Source organism: Scomber japonicus, chromosome 18, assembly GCF_027409825.1.
Source record: "Scomber japonicus isolate fScoJap1 chromosome 18, fScoJap1.pri, whole genome shotgun sequence".
Classification (NCBI taxonomy): domain Eukaryota; kingdom Metazoa; phylum Chordata; class Actinopteri; order Scombriformes; family Scombridae; genus Scomber; species Scomber japonicus.
Genome location: NC_070595.1, coordinates 9,025,683 through 9,043,414, shown reverse-complemented (window position 1 = coordinate 9,043,414; position 17,732 = coordinate 9,025,683). Strand labels below are relative to the sequence as shown.

General features: G+C 40.3%; 2 protein-coding genes across 2 annotated transcripts in view; one reads left to right on the top strand and one right to left on the bottom strand.

Annotated features, from left to right (window-relative positions):
* Positions 1 to 3,883, bottom strand: part of ntn1b (netrin 1b) — a 41,766-nt gene extending 37,883 nt beyond the window's left edge. Inside the window, exon 1 of the mRNA XM_053338473.1 lies at positions 2,848 to 3,883. Coding sequence (XP_053194448.1) covers positions 2,848 to 3,862 — 1,015 coding nt within the window. The 5' untranslated portion in view covers positions 3,863 to 3,883. The remainder of the gene's footprint in view (positions 1 to 2,847) is intronic.
* Positions 3,884 to 6,404: 2,521 nt separating this feature from the next.
* Positions 6,405 to 16,600, top strand: LOC128378658 (phosphoinositide 3-kinase regulatory subunit 5-like). The gene is made up of 18 exons (XM_053338222.1): positions 6,405 to 6,464; positions 9,416 to 9,530; positions 10,042 to 10,142; positions 10,241 to 10,309; positions 10,449 to 10,587; positions 10,751 to 10,820; positions 11,365 to 11,542; positions 11,670 to 11,841; positions 12,026 to 12,094; positions 12,308 to 13,143; positions 13,604 to 13,729; positions 14,257 to 14,382; positions 14,534 to 14,627; positions 14,945 to 15,021; positions 15,133 to 15,226; positions 15,325 to 15,398; positions 15,505 to 15,623; positions 16,309 to 16,600. The coding sequence occupies exons 2-18, from the start codon at positions 9,431 to 9,433 to the stop codon at positions 16,454 to 16,456; spliced, it is 2,592 nt and encodes an 863-aa protein (XP_053194197.1). The 5' UTR covers positions 6,405 to 6,464; positions 9,416 to 9,430; the 3' UTR covers positions 16,457 to 16,600.
* Positions 16,601 to 17,732: the final 1,132 nt, after the last annotated feature.

Genomic DNA, 17,732 nt, shown 5'->3' with positions numbered 1-17,732 from the left:
CCCCCATGTGTTCACACTTTCCCATCTCTTCCACCGTATTTATTAAAAAACCTTTCGGTTCTTTGACGATTTTTTATATTCTGCACTCTCTCTCTATATTTAGAGTCGTTGGAGTATGTGCTGCACAGACTGGGAGCAGGGCCAGTAGGCAATTGATACAATCATATCCTAATTCAGCTACCTCGTGGGTGGCAAACATGTCAGCTCTTCCTCACAACTATTTCTCTGTAGGTTTAATAAACGGTACACACTCTGATGAAAGATGCACAGATTTTCTAACCTACAAGACAAGATGGCTTGCTGAAATTACAAGTTTTCTCTGTCAAAATGGTTTTCTTATCACATACAGATTGCACTCAGGCCAGATAAAAGGCTGCCAGCCGGCGAGAACAGACACGAGGAGGGGCTCCACTCTGAAAGCACATCAAAAGCGTTAAAGAAACAAGAGCGATTTCACCTCCAGCTGACTCGCCGCCATTATAAAACAGGACATGGCATGGCAGGGCGACAGCAAAAACAAAGTTGAAATTGAACAAGTGCAAAATTACATGTATGAGCGACCGAGGCTACCATTTGAAACTCGCCTCAAAACCCACTTGGCAAGCAAAAGTTTCCCACAGTTCCCTTCACAGCCCATCAGTCAGGCCGGAGAGGAGAGGGGGCCTGACTGTCAGGGGTCAGTGCTACGCTGAACATGGAGAGAATATGAAGCAGCTGCCTAGGACAGGAGGGCCTGACGTGTGGCCATATGTGTGTTTCTTAACTTTTCTCATACCTTCATATAAATAATTATGGCTCAACAGGTCAGACATGATCATGTGTCATCGTGTTTAACAAGCCTACTGCTTTTCGTTTGCATGTTTCGTGAACATATTTGTAAGTCATGCAGCAACAGCTGATCGGAATGTGAGGGCTGCTGCTGCCAACACAAATGCCTTTAGACAAAATGATGGCAACCCTGCATATAAAGCCATGGGAAATTGACTTTGTCTTACTTCCTTAATGCCTGCTGCCCGTGAGTGAAACCAACTACTCTCCCATAACACCTCACACGCTCACTCCTCTCCAAATATCTTAGAGCAGAGAGGAGAAATCCAGACAGATCATTAGCATTGACCACTCTGCATCCCCACTGCCAGACCATATGGACCCACTGCTTAATGGAAACAACCCCTCCCCTGGGTCCTCTTTCATGCTAAGGTGTCAGGCCACCCTTATTATTTCCCTTTTGGAAGACAAGCTCAGTCTGGTTTTATCTGATGACACCGCTCACACACACACACACACACACACAAAAAGGGAGATGGTGAAAGGGGGGCCTCCCACTGACAGCGAGATGGATGCCACAAGTGACAACCTTTTGTTTTAGTAAAATACACTCACATGCTGGCTTTGCAGGGGCGAAAGGCGGAGGCCAAGGGGAACAACTTGTTCACTTGTTCCGTTTGGTTGAGCAAACCGTGGCATTGTCGCAACTTGTTACTTTTCCAGGTTTGGTTCTCTGGAGCTCAGGGGGGCTTGAGCTGTTGATATAAGCCACCCCCCACCCTTGCTGTGTTGAAAATAAGCATCACAGCTAATACACTCGCTCCGATTAAAAACTTGGATCTGGCTTCAAATTACCTCGCGCTTTGTCCTCCTCCCTGAAAAGCTCTAAAGTGGCAGTTTATACTCTACGTGCCAAAAATGTCAATAAAAACGCCTTAATCACCCATCCAATCTGTAATAGCACCTGCTTATGGAAACACAACACGCCCCTGCAGTCTATCTCTCCAGCTGCAATGTTTCCTTCCTATTAAACCGCTACTACAGTCGGAAACACCGGTCAAAGCGTAATTACGCATTCGGACAGGCGCACTTGTTTGTTAAAATGACTTCCTGCCTTTTCTTTTTTTCTACTGGGGAATTTAGTCAGGATGTTGATAAAAATCTGAGGTCAACAAAGTGAACACAGTGATGTTATTTAACAAATCATAAAGCCTGCCAGTTCGAGAAACTACACTTGAAATGTCTTATTTTTCAAAACAGGCAGGAAATATGGCACTTTAGAGTACACTGTTCAAACAGTGTATATAAAAAGAATTGTGTGTATTTAGTTTAGTATCTTTTAAAATGTGTTTCAATTTTGATAAAGATCATATATAAGAATTCATTTATACTACTTGCAATTTTTAGGCCTAAATTCAACAGAATTTTGTAGATGTTCTTACATGGTTATGTTTGGTTTATTGTGCTTATAGCAACACAAGTTTTCTTTGTTTTGTAATTACACAAATTCTAATATTACCAGCAAAAAAATGGATTAACTTGCGAAGTAATTCAATCAAAGATCTTATAGTAGCCCATAATGTGAACCTAAAATAACAATTAAACTCTGGTTTCAATTTAAAAAGCAGGATGTTTTTTTTATCATTTAGGTCATGAGATTTCAGCCCACGCTTGACGGTCGAGGCCTTCCTCTCTCTGTATCTCATTTATTTAACCACAATCAAATAAATTATACTCTAATTTAAGGTCACCAAGTCTTAATCTCGGCCTGTGGTTAAAGGACAAACATTTATTTGGGAAAAAAGACTTTTGAAATTCAATAAATGTATCTTTTTTTAAGAGAGTTAATTGTGCGTTTGATTCCCTGTGAGAAAAATATATAAATAATAAATTCACGTGAACGAATCAATCATTGGCTGGTGCGACATTTTGCGCCTAACTGCAGGATAATTATGACCACTAAATTTGATTTATTTTAAGAGCATGTATGAACATGAATTAAATAATATAATTAGTAAAGATTATTTCAAATGCTAAAAATGATTCCACAGTTAAATGACATAAGAGGGGATGTCTTACCGACGCACTCGTTGGCTTCTCTGGCCGTGGCGCGCTGCCAGGGTCGATCATAGTGGAAAGGTTTGCACCTGTCGCACTCCGGTCCCGCCGTGTTGTGTTTGCACTCACAAACCAGATTCCCCTCTCTGTCCTTTACGCACTTTGAAGCGTGTCCGTTGCACTTGCACCTTCCTCCTACCTGCAGGTCCGACACGGCGTAAAAGTAGGAGTCTCGGGCCAGCTCCGAATCGTCCTCGTTTTCGTCTCCGAAAGTGTGAAGCCGGCTGAAGATCACCTTGATGTCTGTTGCCGTCACCCAGTCCTGCAGCACCGGGGAGTTATCGAAGTCGTGCGCCGACGGTCTGCCGTCCAGCGTGCTGAAGGCGATGAGCCCACCTGTCAAAGGGTGTATGTCCGTGTGGGAGTCCGTGCAGATGGCTTCTTGCTCGTTCTGCTTGGTAATTGTCGCCTTATTCTGTCTGTTGTACATTTTCTTGCACTGAGTCGAATAATACTGAAACGGCACCCAGGATTTACCATAGTCCATGGACTTGTAGATTGCCATGGACTCAGGTCTAGGTGAGCAAAACTGCAGGCTCACATAGGTGACCTCAAACTTTTTTCCGAGCGTCAAGGTGAGGGTGACGTTCTGCGGATACTGCACGTAGTTTTCAGACTGCCAGCAGGTGAGGTTGTGAGGGTTGTTGAGATCTGTTAAATACGCAGGTGGATGGGTCTTCTTGGGATCCCCGGCGTCGCACGTGTGACAGTCCCTCGTCCTCTCCTCTCCCTTCTCGGTCACTACACAGTACCTGGCGGCCGGGGTGCCACAGGTGCTGGATACGCGCACATCCTTACCAAAGGCTGAGTTCACGAAATCGGGGATGCATCTCCGAGGATTCCCGTTCTCATCATAGCAGGGGTCTGGAGGAGAGGACTGTGCAGCAAACATGCTCAGCCCGTATCCTCCAAAAACACCCTCGGTCAGCGCAGAAACTGTCACCAAGGTGACCCAAACCTCCAAAATCCTTTGCATTGTAATCCGTGCACGGCAGTGACTCTTGCGCTGAAATGTAATGAAGACAAAAAAGACCATTAAAATAATCAGAATGAATAAAAATCAATTATTAGTGACAATAATAAAGAAAGCACAAAACAAGAACACACTTAAATTATGCTCAGAGAGAGAGATGGAAAACTTGGACGCACTAGTGAAGCGTGTAACATAGCTACTAAATGTGTGTGAACAATTCTTACGAGGCAAAGAAAACTCCACCCAGGACACTACCTCGAAATAAACTCCACAGTCTGAAAGTGTAGCAGAACTCCTAAGAATTTGGAGAACAACCTATCCCCTTTACGCACGAAAAACTACTGCTATGGTTCAGCTTTTCTTTCTCCCCCTTTCTTTGAAATGCCCAAATAAAAATAAAAAATATGGCAAATGCCCAGCTGGCTCTGAGTCTCCCTGCCTCTGTCTGTCCACTCAGTCACACCTCTGCTCACCTCTATCTCTGTCTGTCCCATTCCCTCTCTGTTATAATAGAAAAAAGGGGGTCCGCTCATGCAGAGGAGAGGAGATGGAGCCTTTTGGGCGTCTCTGCCGAGGGACAGGGAGCAGCGACATCTTCTGGTACTTTAGTGGTACTACATGTTTAAAAAAAATGCACCGTTTTAGTTTGCCTTGCGCAGCCACTGAAGATAGATATGCTGCAATTAAATATTGTGATTGGAACATGCAAAAGAGCTAGAACTGCACATTTATTAATAGCCCCAAAAAATGTGTCATTGATGAATTGTGAAAAAAGACATGATTGTCAGTTACCTAATTGACTGCAGGTTTTTCATGTTTTGCATAAATCATCAAGCCTTATCTTGATTATCTATGATCAGCTGGTGTGTGCAAAGGAAATCGGCTTCTGACTTGTCAGCTCAAAGAGGAAATCTTCATGGTGGCTTCAACTAATTGGCCCTCAACTATTATTTACAAAATCATGTGTATGTGCTTGTCATTTTGCAGCTTTTGCAGGAAGTAAATGTATTTCCTGAAAAGCAAGTTGGCCTCCACTCAAAATGTGTTTTGCTTCATTTAGATGTGTGAGCTTCACTGTGAAGAGTGTGTGATATACTGTATGTGAAGAGTTTGACACTAAAAGTCAAGTGTGCAACCTCATTGTGCATTTACACTGAACATGGGCTTTCAGTGAAGTTGCAGAATAAACTTTTGAAATTAACAACACATATATTCTGTATTTTTCAATGAGGTAGGAGGAGTCTAAAAATTAGACCCACACACAAGATAATGTTTGTTTTTGTGGAAAAACCAAATAAGATGCAAATTATTATCCAAAGCACAAGTCATTTTATATGTCTCTGAAAGGTTCTGAGTCAAGACTAATTAACATTTACTGTATGACATGTATTTACTGTAAAGCAACATCTAGCAACATTTCCTTGAACTGCACTGATAGCACACACACAGCTCTACAAATATTGCTCAAGTGCTTCAGATCACTTCAATAACTTTTACTCAAAATGTTTGATATGCATGTTGCTGGACAATATAAACTAAGCTCAGAGGTCCATTTGCCAGTGTATTGGACTTCTATTCACTGAAGAAGACTGTCAGTTTTGTACATTTCCAATGAACTATTGAGTGAACCTTTCATTTTTCTTTTACATACCTGTTCTCAAATGTCAGTTTTCACTGATTTTGTTTCTACTTTCTTCCTTAGTATTGTATATAATTCCTGTTTTGGTGTGACCTATCATCTGCCATATGAGAACAGGAACTTCCTGAATAGATCAATTGATTGCACCAATAATCTAGGAATCAGTTATTCTGAAACTTTATTTAAATTGAATTAATTCGCTCATATAGTCATTGATTTCCTGGCTGAGAATCTTTGTTCTTTATACTTAATTTTGGGCAATGCATCATTGGGGATACTGATCAATGTAAACCGTTGGTCCAAAAAAACAACAACAACATATTTTGTTTTAAACAACCCAAAATATCTTATCAGCACTTCCTTAAGCATTAGTGTTGTTTTCCATCAAAGTGGGTATTTTGAATTAAAAAACTGTATAGAGTTGATCTCATAGTCAACTCCCCCAGCTCTTAAACTCCCTCACCCTCTAAAACCGACACCCTTAAAACATTTCAATATCTCCCACGATACAAAATGTTTAGTATACTGTAGTTTTGTCTCAGGTCAAGAGGTCAGTTGTTTTTTTTTTCTTCAAATGATCTTGAAAGAAAAATGATGAAAGAAATGATTTCAACATAACAAAAAATAGCTTTTCTTTCCTGTAAGTGAAGTATTTCTCTGCACTGCACCATCAAATCCAGACAAGGCATACTGTTCTAAACACGCTCTACTGTGTCAAACCAGGTCTGTCACACAAAAGACTCCTCCTACAACATGAGCACAAAGTCTTATGTCAAGCACCTCTGTATAAAGACTCATTGAGTTCCTGTTTTGCAGCACATGTTCTTTTGCCTCTGCAGTTAGGGGGTCTATTTTTGAAAGTCATCAACACAGGAGGATGTGGTCTTTGTATTGTTTCCCCTCACTGGCGTGCTTCAGCTGTAGTTGATTAAGGATGATCTAGGTCACTGATACGTGCAGCTATAGGTAAGACTCTCTCTGCTAATCCGTTCTTTAATTTGCTTATGTTGCATATTTCTACTTATGTACAGTATGCTCCATGTTTCTGTGTCAGATGTCTCATGCTTGTTATAAAACAGATAGGCTATGTCATATATTTTACCATTTCATATATTATCTCTAGTAGGAACAAGCCTCTCTTCCACCACTTGCATCAGATATACTGTTACTGCAAAGTGTTATTCAACCACTGCAGATTTCCTGTTCCCCTTCTTATAAACTGCTGAAAGCTATTGTCAGTGCGCGTATTATTACTCAATAAGTTTGGTGAAGTATTAAATGATCACTGAGGAACCAAAAGAAGTTCCTCAAACAGTTTGAATTCTATTCTAATGTTATTATTTTTTTTACCTTATTGAAAGCAAAATGAATGATTATGACTAAGGTGTTTTTAAAGTCAAGTGGGTAACTGTATGTCATCCACTTTGAGCATCATACCTATGTCACCTCTAATTCCCCTTCTTCATCTTTCCTTCTTTGCAACACAACAACTCTCAACTCAACTGCAGCTGCTACTACAACTTTGAGGCTCTCCCCTCTGGCCGGAGATTTAGAGTTTCATTTTACAAATGTAACAGGACCAGAAACTCCTTGGTCCCCAGAGCCATAACCCTGCTAAATTTGCACAATACTGATTCACAGTCTTAAATTCTCTGTCAAGTTTCCCTTAGAGGACAATAAAAGCAACTGAACTGAACTGAACACTTTAACATGTGCAATTAAAGCAAAACTTACATTACAGTAATGCCAATATTTCAACAAGCTCCTGTAGAGATCACCATTTTAACATTGTGGTGGTAACACTCTGCATTGCCAGTGTAGGACAATACTGCCTGACTGTATACAATGGAGCAAACACCTGCTTCCTCAGTAGACAATTGTCAGGGTAACATGTTGACCCTGGGTATGCCAGGTAGCTGCTGTCTGTGTTGCCCTAAGATACATACCATATGTCTGTCTACATTGTTTAGTGTACTGTATGCATGTTGTCATTTATTTGTTTTACAGATAGGGAGTTCAAACTCTATTGACCTTTTAGACTAACATAACAATCTTGATTAAATATCACTTACAGCCAGTTAAAAAGACACTGAAAGTGACTAAAAAAGCTGAAAGGAAATGGTTGAAACAGATGGCTAACTGATAAACAGTTGAAATAATCAGGAGAAAGTAAGGAGTAAATAGCTATAGATAATAGATGAATGTTGAAATAATTAGTTAAAGTTAATGGATAAAAAGGTTGAACTCTTTAGATAAAGGCATGGTTAAGTGTTTGAAATGTTTAGCTAATGGTAATGGATTAAATGATTAAAATGGCTAGTTCAAGATAAGGATTAATTGCTGATTTAGTGGATAAATGGGTGAAATGGTTAGCTAACAGTAAAGGATAAATGTTTGAAATGGTCAGCTAAAGGCAATGGATAAATGGTTGAGGTGGCTAAAGGTAAAGGATAAATGGTTCATGTAATGATTGAAATGGTTAGCTGAAGGTAATGGATAAATGGCTCAAGTGGTTAGATAAAGGTAAAGGATAAATGGTTGAAATTGTTAGTTAAAGGTAAAGGATACATAGTTAAGGTTGTAGGCTAAAAGTCATAGATGAATAGTTGAAACATCTAACTCCAGCCACTGGTACTGTAGTACATATGTAACATTCCAGTTCAATTGTATGGAAACAAATCTTATAACAATACCCACTGTTATAGTTAATAGTGCTAAATAATTACCAGTTTAAAAATCATTCAAATGAACACATCTGTGTGAGTGTGTTGATGAAGGGGTACTTGAGTTCATCTGATAAGGCTGCTAGTTCATATCTACAGTAAACCAAAATGCTTGAAACCACTGGTCGGTCACAATACTGTGCACACTCTTTAACCAATCAGCAGTTTATTTCAGCCAGAGAAGCGTTCAGTTTGTCACCCTGTCCTGTCTTAAGAAATATGTTAAAGGATCAGTTTAATTTATGTTATCTTGCATCAATGGTTTCAGGAAGGCCCTTTCCTGTTTTGATGGGCACAGGTGACCCCAGTTTTCCAGTTGTGCTACTTCTCACATTTGTCACTGGTCAGTGACACATCTGCCACAGCTGAGGACAATTACAGCTTCCATATACACAACAACATCCCGGAGGTGAAATAGACTGAGGAGTCCTCAGGGAAATATTAATATTGAGAGGAGTAACTCATGGCAGTCTGAGTATGAGCTAAAAGTTATTGAAATAATGTCAAAAGGGACTGTGGCAGGCCCTGCCCTGGAAAAACTTTAAATACCCCAATGAGATGTTTTCATTTCTAAAAACTTCCATTTCATTGTGTGGTCAGTGTGGTTTTAGTTGTTTGTACATCAAATGCATGTGCACTCTAACCACAAGTGTAATGTTCTGTTTATAATTGTTGGAGTCTAATTGATTGGCTTTTGTACCTTGAGTGACATTTACATTCAATAAAACAAAAAAACAATCAAATAGGAAGTTGTCCTTTGGTAAGAGTAATTTCCATGCCAAGTTTGAGTCATATAAAATCTAGACTCAGCTGGTGATTTTTTTGAATGAAAAAGTAGAAGTTGTGACTGCTTTTTTCTACTGGCTCATGTCCGGTTCACTCACACAGTCTGTGAGTCACTAGTTTTGGTAGGAAGTGGCAGTCTTTATTCTGGGCACTGACACTCTGGCTGTAGACTATTGCAGTTGCATCTGTGTTAATGCGAGTGAGCCTTTTGCTCTTGACTGCACTTGCTTCTTTTTGGAAAGGAGGAATAATGAATATAACGCATTGGTAGCAGCACTAACAGGAAGTTTGGACTACTGACGACAGATAATATATATTTTTTACCAGAACACAAAAATAGGGTGTAATTCTTCCTTCCTGTTGGTTTATCATCTGCGTTTTTCAATTGATGTTGTGATGCCTCTGCAGAAGACAAGCCATAAGATGGAGCAGAGCTCATGCACAGAGGATCGTATTGAGCATGTTCTTGAACGCTGCCTGTGTGACCTCGGTCTCAACACGCCTGACAAACAACTCTGGAATGGTAAGACCCAATTTCAAGACCTGCTTTTATCTGTAACCCAAAAAACAATGCTCCAAATATGGTGTTAGAGTCCTTATAGTCCTGGAACTTCTGTGAAAGGACAACATATAAGCTAAATCAGATAATATAATATCACAACAGAACATAAACAGTTTAATGTAAAAATAAGACAGTTAACTCATAAAAACACACAACCAGCAAACAATTAGGGAACAAACTGTTCATCGTGTACAGTCAAATAGGAATTGAAAGTAGTGACACAGAATGAGTGATAGAGTGACGGACCGCATAAGGAACTTTCATGCTGGTTCATGGTCAAGATCAGTTTTGAAATATTTACTGAAAAAGTTTCAGAGACTGTGATGTAATCCTGTTGCTGCCATTTAGTACCTTTCTGAAAATAAGGTTTTTACATGTTTATTATCGAAATAGTATATGTTTTACTTCCTTTCATCAGAATGAAACCTAAAAGGAGAAATAAAGTGGTTGTTTTTTTTGTCTCTCTGACTAGCCGGACTGTGTATAAACCGCTGGTGTTTGGAGGAACTGGTGAAGAGAGATCCTCACAACTTCCCCATACTACTGCAGAAAATTCTGAGGAAAACAAAAGAGGTAAAGAAACAACACCAACGTCATTATCCATACAATATGAGAAAGGACAGTGTGTTTCAGTTCAGCATTCATTTTCTTTCTTTTCTTTTCTTTTACAGGTGCTAGAGCAGTGTCGATATGAACAGGTGGTGCCTCTGACTCTCCTGTTCTCTTCAACTCTCCTAAAAGTAAGTCATTTTAACTTATAGTAGAGGAACAAGCACAGACACTTCCCAATTCAGATTTTAGGGAGAGGCTCTCAATATTAACTGTGCAATTAAATGTGTGTCATTTTGAACTGAGTTGTTTCCTTTCTGACTCGTGCAGGCTCCTTACGTGGCTCCAGATTGCAATGTGCTGCAGGAGGCCTACCTGCTGTTTCATAGTTTCCTGTCCTGGCCTGACCCATGCTGCTCTGCTAGTAAACGCCTGCTGAATATCATCTACCAGGAGCTCAGAGCACCAGGTAGCACTGAAAAAAAGGCTGAATGCCATCTCATTGCTTCCCTTCAAGAAAGGGAGGTTTTGTTGTTGCTCCTGTAGCTGACACTGTTCATGTATGACTTTGTCCATATGGGGGCGATGTTTACCCACAGAGATATATTAAGTTGTCTCTATTTTTGTTGTAGGTATTTCTTTTCAAAGACTGGTGAGAACTGAGCAGGGGGTTTCCCCTGAGATCCCCTGCTCTAAAACCATGTAAGTTCCTTCCTTCTTTCATTAGACTCATTCATTGCTCTCCTTCTGTGTGTCTGTAGTTAGTCAAACCCTAACCCTAACCCTAACCCTAACCAATCTCACATGAAATTACAAGACATCACTGACTGGCTTAACTTTAGCTAATTTAAACTTTTAACCACTAACTTTAAATGTTTTATTTGTGAATAGCCAATTCAGTCTTTGTTTTTATCTGAATAAACAAAATATTGTGGTGAAAGTGGTAAAATGTCAGATCTCAGCTGTAATTGACAGTGATTTACAAGATAAATCTCTATTATTTTGTCATGCTAATTGTAGGCAGTTTGGCTTAGTCTATATATCATTACATCACTCTTCTTTACTATCACAAACCAGTGCATGTAGAACAATTTGCACACGTCTTTTTAAACATGATCCAATAAGTTGTCTGACCCAAATAAATGTTTTGCTTGTCATGCGTCCTTCTTTCATATCAAGCACAGGATGCACACAAGCTTTCTGTTACTTTTACCAATGATACGGGTGCATGTGTGTGTTCCATTAGGACGGTTCTTTTATTGAGCCCAGATGAGGACATACCCCAAGAAGTCCAGTCAGTCTCCGAGCAGCTGAGTAGCACCAAACAGTCCGACAGAGACGTCACTATCACCCTCATCCTGCAGGGCTTTCAATCTGCACTGGGCACCAAATATGACCTGAATGAGCTCCGTGTTGCCCTGCAGGTGAACAACCAACACCAAGTGCCTCTCTTTTATGTGTCTTCTATTTATTATGTTTCTTCTACATATACATACATACATACATAACCCTAACCCTAACCCTAAAACAAACTCTGCAATTATCCTCCAGGCAAAGAAGTCCGAAGAGCTGGAGCAGCTCCTGGAGGTAATGGCTGACAGTATGGAGAAGGCAGCCTCCACAGCAGATCTCAGCACAGCTAAACAAGGTCTACAACGAAGCATGGAGAGGCTCAGAGAAAGCCTCACCGTTCCTGCTTCTGCTGACAGCCGCTCATACACTGGTAGGAGGGAAAACACAAATCTAAAATGCCAAGGATAAACTAGGTTAATGTCATGTCCAGGCTGTTGTAACGAGGAAAGGTGCTTATTTCCTGTTGGGACAGAGTTTGTTTGCTTAACCTGTTTTTCAAGATTGAACTCAAACAGCAGTGCTTCCTTAACCTCAGCATCACCTCCTCTCATTAGGAGCTGTTGAGACTTTCATGCTGCCCTTCCCCAAATGTCACACATGCTCCTGGGAAAATGATAACTTTGGTAAGTAGTCAAGTTTGAACCACTCAACACAGATATATTAATAATAATAATAATAATAACTTTATTTTGTATAGCGCCTTTCATGAAACCCAAGGTCGCTTTTCAGACCTCAAGATCAAGTTTTTTCCACTTAAAATTCACTCCTATCGTTTTTCATACTTGAGTACATCCTCATGTCTTTCTACTCTAATTAAGCTCTTTATGTTGATCCAGATATTCTGAATGACATCCTCACAAGAGAGTACGACCTCGATTCATCTTCAGACTGTTTCCTCAATACAACAATGGAAGAGGATGATGATAATAATAATATTGACACCAGTGTGGACGAGGAAGACGAGGTGGAGGGAAACAAAACAGATCTCGACATTAAAAACCACCGCATCTCCACCACATCCTCCTCTTCAAGGGACAGCTGGACTATGGCCTCTACGCCGTCTGGCTCATCAGGTGTAGAGAGCGACTTCAGCGAGGACACGGGACATGAGGACACTACTGAACAACAAGATAGCCAACCAAAGCTCAGAAAGAAACCTAAAAAGAAGTCCAGGTCCCTCTTAGGGGTTGAGCGCATCTCCATGCTTTTCAAGGCTCCCCGCAGTCCTAGTCTTTGCCGCCGTGCGCAGAGCATGGGCTTCCATGGTGACTTGCACAAAGAAATTCATAGAACTGGTTCACACCACAAATCTGCCAAGTCCCCGTTCAAGCAGATTTGGCCTATGCAGGCACCCAGTGCATCTACTTTAGATCCTCTCTCCCCCAAGAAGCACATGTGCATCCGCAGGAGGCCAATTCTGAGCTGCGATGAGGGCGATGTGGCAGACGTAGTTACCCTGGTGCGGGTGGTTGTGTTTGGAGGTGATAAGGAGGCTGGTAGGTTGGCCAGAGCATACAGAGACCTGCAGCAGAAAGAGAGCAAACGTCCCCGGCTCACAAAAACCTGCAGACTGCAGTTTTACTTTGTTCCCACAAAAAGGAGAACTACAGGAAGCCCGACAGGAGGAAACACACCAACTGAGGGGCAGACAGGAAGTTCAACTAAAGCTGTGGTGAGAACATCTGTCACTGATAGATCATGGTCAACTCAGTCCTTGACTTGTATATTGTAATATATACATGAATAGATAGTGCATTACCACTGTCTAATAAGACCAAGTTTGTCTGAGATGTATAATTACAAAAGTTAGTGAGGATTATCACAGAAACCCCCTGTATGTTTCAATAATCTCTCAAGAAAAGGGGTCTAAATGCCACCGCAGCACTTCTCTAGAAGGTCAGGGGTCAACCCAATTTTTTTAAATTAATGGATTATAAATGTTTAGTAAATGGTGTATTAACTCATAATCAGGTCATTGTAACTTACTGTTACACCTTATATAAATGGTGTCTCATTAGAAAATGTTAATACATAATACTGCAATATCGTGTCACACACAGCTTTGTTTCCATACTCTAATAGCATACTGTAATTACATGAAAAAGAAATGTTTTATTCTCTCATTGTGACAGGAGTCTAATGACAGCGTACAGGAGGACAGTACAGTTGATATAGCCAGGATGTTGGGCATGATGGATCCTTGGTATGAGCGGAATGTCCTCAGTCTGATCAGTCTGACCTCAGGCGTCCTTTGTCAGGTACCTTCCACACTGGTATCACCTCCACCATCCACTCTGTTCTGTAAATTAACACAACAAGACAAGGCAATAGCTCAAGTCAAGAGACCAGTGAGTAAAAAAAGGGCCTTTCAAGCTGCCTTATAGGAGATGATAGATTCAGTGTTTTTAGTGCTTGATTCAAAATGTTGACTAAAAGTCGTGATATCTACGCCTCTGATACATCAAATTAGACTGTTCTGTAATTTGTTGTGTCTCTCACAAGTCCACCAACTTTGTTGAGGGGAAATATTAAACGACTGGAAGATCTTTCAATGGCTGTGGGTTGGAGAAATTGGTTAATATTTACTTAAGATACTCAAGATAAGATTCAGATTTTTATTGCCCCAGAGGGAAATTTAACTTAGACTCATAATGCTGCTGTTGCATTGTACCAAATAATTCAACATTACCACAAATCATACATCTCGTACATAGTTGTAATAGTTTATATGCTGTATTCACTGAAATTCATATGTAAATTCACAAGTGTGTTCCCTGTCACCCAGGCTAAGGAAGGTGATGTCTCAGTGAGTAATGGCAACATGGAGCGTATTCCCCTGCTGGCCGACATGGTGCTTTATTACTGCAGAAATGCAGATCAGCCTGTTCTGGTGCAGCTCTACCAGGCTGAGGTCAGAGGAGCACCACACACACACACACACAAAGAGTCTCTCAATACAGTTAATGCAAATGTGAAAGGACACAATGATTATTAATTAAAAACATATTAGTATCAAATCCTCACTTGCTTATAGAATCCTTTTTTTTTCTCCTGCCGCTCAGCTGACTCTGGCTGGAGGAGAGAAGAGAAAGGAAGTGTTTATTCACTCTCTGGAGCTTGGGCACACCGCTGGAACCAGAGCTGTTAAGGCTATGGGTGAGTCACACACTGACAGACGTAACCAGACAGCCGCCACACACACACATACACACACACATCAGACCATGATCGCTTTTTGAGACATTACATAGACTTACATTTATTTCTTGGAGACTTACCCTAACCTTAACCTATTGTAACCCTTATCTTGACTATTGACCCAAAAATCTGCTTTTCCAATTGGGGATGGAGCTTTTGTCCCCAGTTAGACAAGTTGTCCCTGATTAATGGGTCTCAATTTTAACCTAGGTCTGAAATGTGTCCCCAAAAGCAGACACATTCATAGTCTAATGTGTTGTTTATTCTTTTTGCAGGTGCTGCCAGCAAAAGGTTTGGGATTGATCGAGAACGAGAGGCTGTTCCTTTAACACTAAGTGTTGCCTACAACAAGGTATTGTTTGTGCTTTGACACCCACAGATTTCCTGCAACACAAACATGAACATATAAAAACCTCACGGCCACAGCTATTGTTAAATGTGCTGTGTCTACATATGATAACAGGTGGCTGTTAGTGGGAGGAGCCAGTGGACACAAACAGAGATGGTTTGCACATCTATCAATCTTTATAAAGCCTGCAGGAAACCTGAGCAGCTAGGTTTGTCACATTCTTTTCATCACATGCCAGATTTTAATTGAATTTTGTGGTGACTTTTTTGTTTACCTTACATTTGGTTTGTCTGCATTGTGGTTTAGATTCAAGAATAGAAAGCCTGCAGCTGACGATGACAGAAGTTCTGAAGAGGCAGTCTAAAAAGAGCTACAACCAGGTGAAGGGCGGTTTTACATTTTCAAACTATCCACAATCTCACGCACACTCTCCATCTGAAACACCCCCTCCTCACACTTCTTCTTTCTCCAACTTTCCTCTGGCAGCACATCTTGACGTCAGAGGTGAAGGTGGACAAGGTGCAGGTGAATGGCAGAGGTGACGGAACAACTTTTTCTGTGTGTCTGGATCAGGATGAAAAGAAGTTCATCCAAAGTGTCACCAGGTACAACAAAGCATTATCACTGACGGTCATATCATTTCATCATTTCAACACTTCATGTTTCCATTGGTGGAGGAAGTATTTATTTAGTATAAGCATATTGGTAAGGTATATAGCAATACCACAATGTGAAAATACTCCATTACAAGTAAACGTCCCTCATTTAAAAATGGACCCAAGTCAAAGTACTGAATTCATCAAAATGGTTAAGGTGGGGCTAGTTTAAACTATGTTATATATACAGTAGTTAGGCAGTGTCATTGGTTCCCAATCTAGGTGTGGTGTAACAACCATAGTCATCTGAAATGTGACAAGGGGCCCAAACGACTCTGTTTTTTTGTGAAGGGTCACAAGCTAAAAAGGTAGACAGCTTTACTTTCTGCAAATGTGTTGTATGTTATGCTTTGTGAGTAAAGTTTTATCTGAAAAATAACTAGAAACCACAGCTGTCAGATAAATGTAGGAGAGTAAAAAGTACACTATGTCCTTCTGAGATGTAGTAGACATGGATTAGAAGTATAGAGTGGCATAAAAAGGAAATATTCAATTAGCTTGAAATTGTACTTCAGCACAGTACTTTAACAAATGTACTTGGTTACCACTCACCACTCCAGATCGAAAATGTTACATGTGAGTCATAGTCTCTGCATGCATTCATCAGACATGTGATGCTCTGTCTTGTCTGCAGGTGTGAAGTGTTTTTGTGCTGTAAACCAGGAAGCAGTTCAGACTGGAGGTCCTACAAGCCCTCGCCAGGCCAAGTCCAGCCTTTGCACCCATCCTATTGCTCCCTGCTCTGCCTTCCCATCACATCTTTCTCCGGCTCATGTCCCTGACACACTTCATACTGCACTTCATCAAACCATGGACGTTATATATCATTTACACAGGATGGACACTTGATATGGTGCAGACATATACTGAAAAACAAAGCAGGGAGCAAATTATGATAAGTGTGACATTATCTGAGTTCGGTTCGTCCTGTAGCCCACATAGAGGTGTCTTACATTGTTACTGGTGGGAGTGTATGTGAGGTATGTTTAAATAATTTTGTCCAGCCTCCAGCTATTTCACCCATCCAGACGAGGATGTAGTGAACTTCAGCTGTGTAAAATATAGAGTGTATAATAATGCTTCATGTGTTTCAGATTGGTCTTTCTCTTCCTCAGGTATTGCATTTATCAAGTATTAAATGTCTGTGTTCACAGGTTGTCAAGGTCTCTGCAGGGCTTTGAGAGACAGTTTGTCTCTTAAAAATGATCTGCTGACAACAACATGAAACTCATTACTTGATTACTATTGTGTACGTTCTGTTGAGCTGTAACAGTAAAACCTTTTTTTTTTAGAAATGTGTAATAAAATAAACTATTTATTTTGTGGTGAAAGCATTGAAAACCTGTTTTTATACGATTCAGAAAATATACATTTTATCATGTTTTTATAACGTTTGACACACGACAGCAATAAAATCGTATTGCAATCAGCTATGTTTGTTTATTATTTTGTCACCATGTAGAGAGTGAATGCCTTTCCTGAACTTCCTCTTACAGTAACAGTAACACACACCCTGTTTCACTCAAACAGTAAATGCTGCCTGTCATTAACCAGTTATTTTACCCACATGTAGCAGCAGCAGACGATTGTCATTCATCTACAATTTCCTCTTTGGACAATTATAAGGAAAGAAGCTCAAATGGTAAGTTTGCACTGTTGCAGACAGTATTACTTACATAAAGCGTATTTGACTGGTTATTCATTGTATCATTTAACCCTTAAAAAGGTAATGTGCACCAGGAGACTCTTTAACACTCTGTTGGTTAAGGTGTATGTGCCACAATTTGGTAGAGCTGAACTGAAGCATGTGGCCTATACTGTGATAGAAATGATAAAAATCAGTTTAGAAACTAGTATGTGACCAGGGAATAATGAGGGAATATATAGTAATAACATTTTTTTTTAAATCTCATTTTCCACTCCTGCCTTAAATGGTTATACCATATATATCCATATATACAGTACCAGTCAAAAATGTGGACACACTTTGCCATTCATTTGAAAGAGAAAGTGTGTTCAGACATTGCACAGTGGTGTATCAGATGATGTTTCTATTGT

Excerpts from the sequence above, each read along its gene's own strand:
- LOC128378658 (XM_053338222.1), top strand. The coding sequence starts at position 9,431 with ATGGAGCAGAGCTCATGCACAGAGGATCGTATTGAGCATGTTCTTGAA. Across the intron at positions 12,095-12,307 it reads CTGGGAAAATGATAACTTTG|ATATTCTGAATGACATCCTC; the intron begins GTAAGTAGTCAA and ends ATGTTGATCCAG. Across the intron at positions 15,399-15,504 it reads CTAAAAAGAGCTACAACCAG|CACATCTTGACGTCAGAGGT; the intron begins GTGAAGGGCGGT and ends TTCCTCTGGCAG.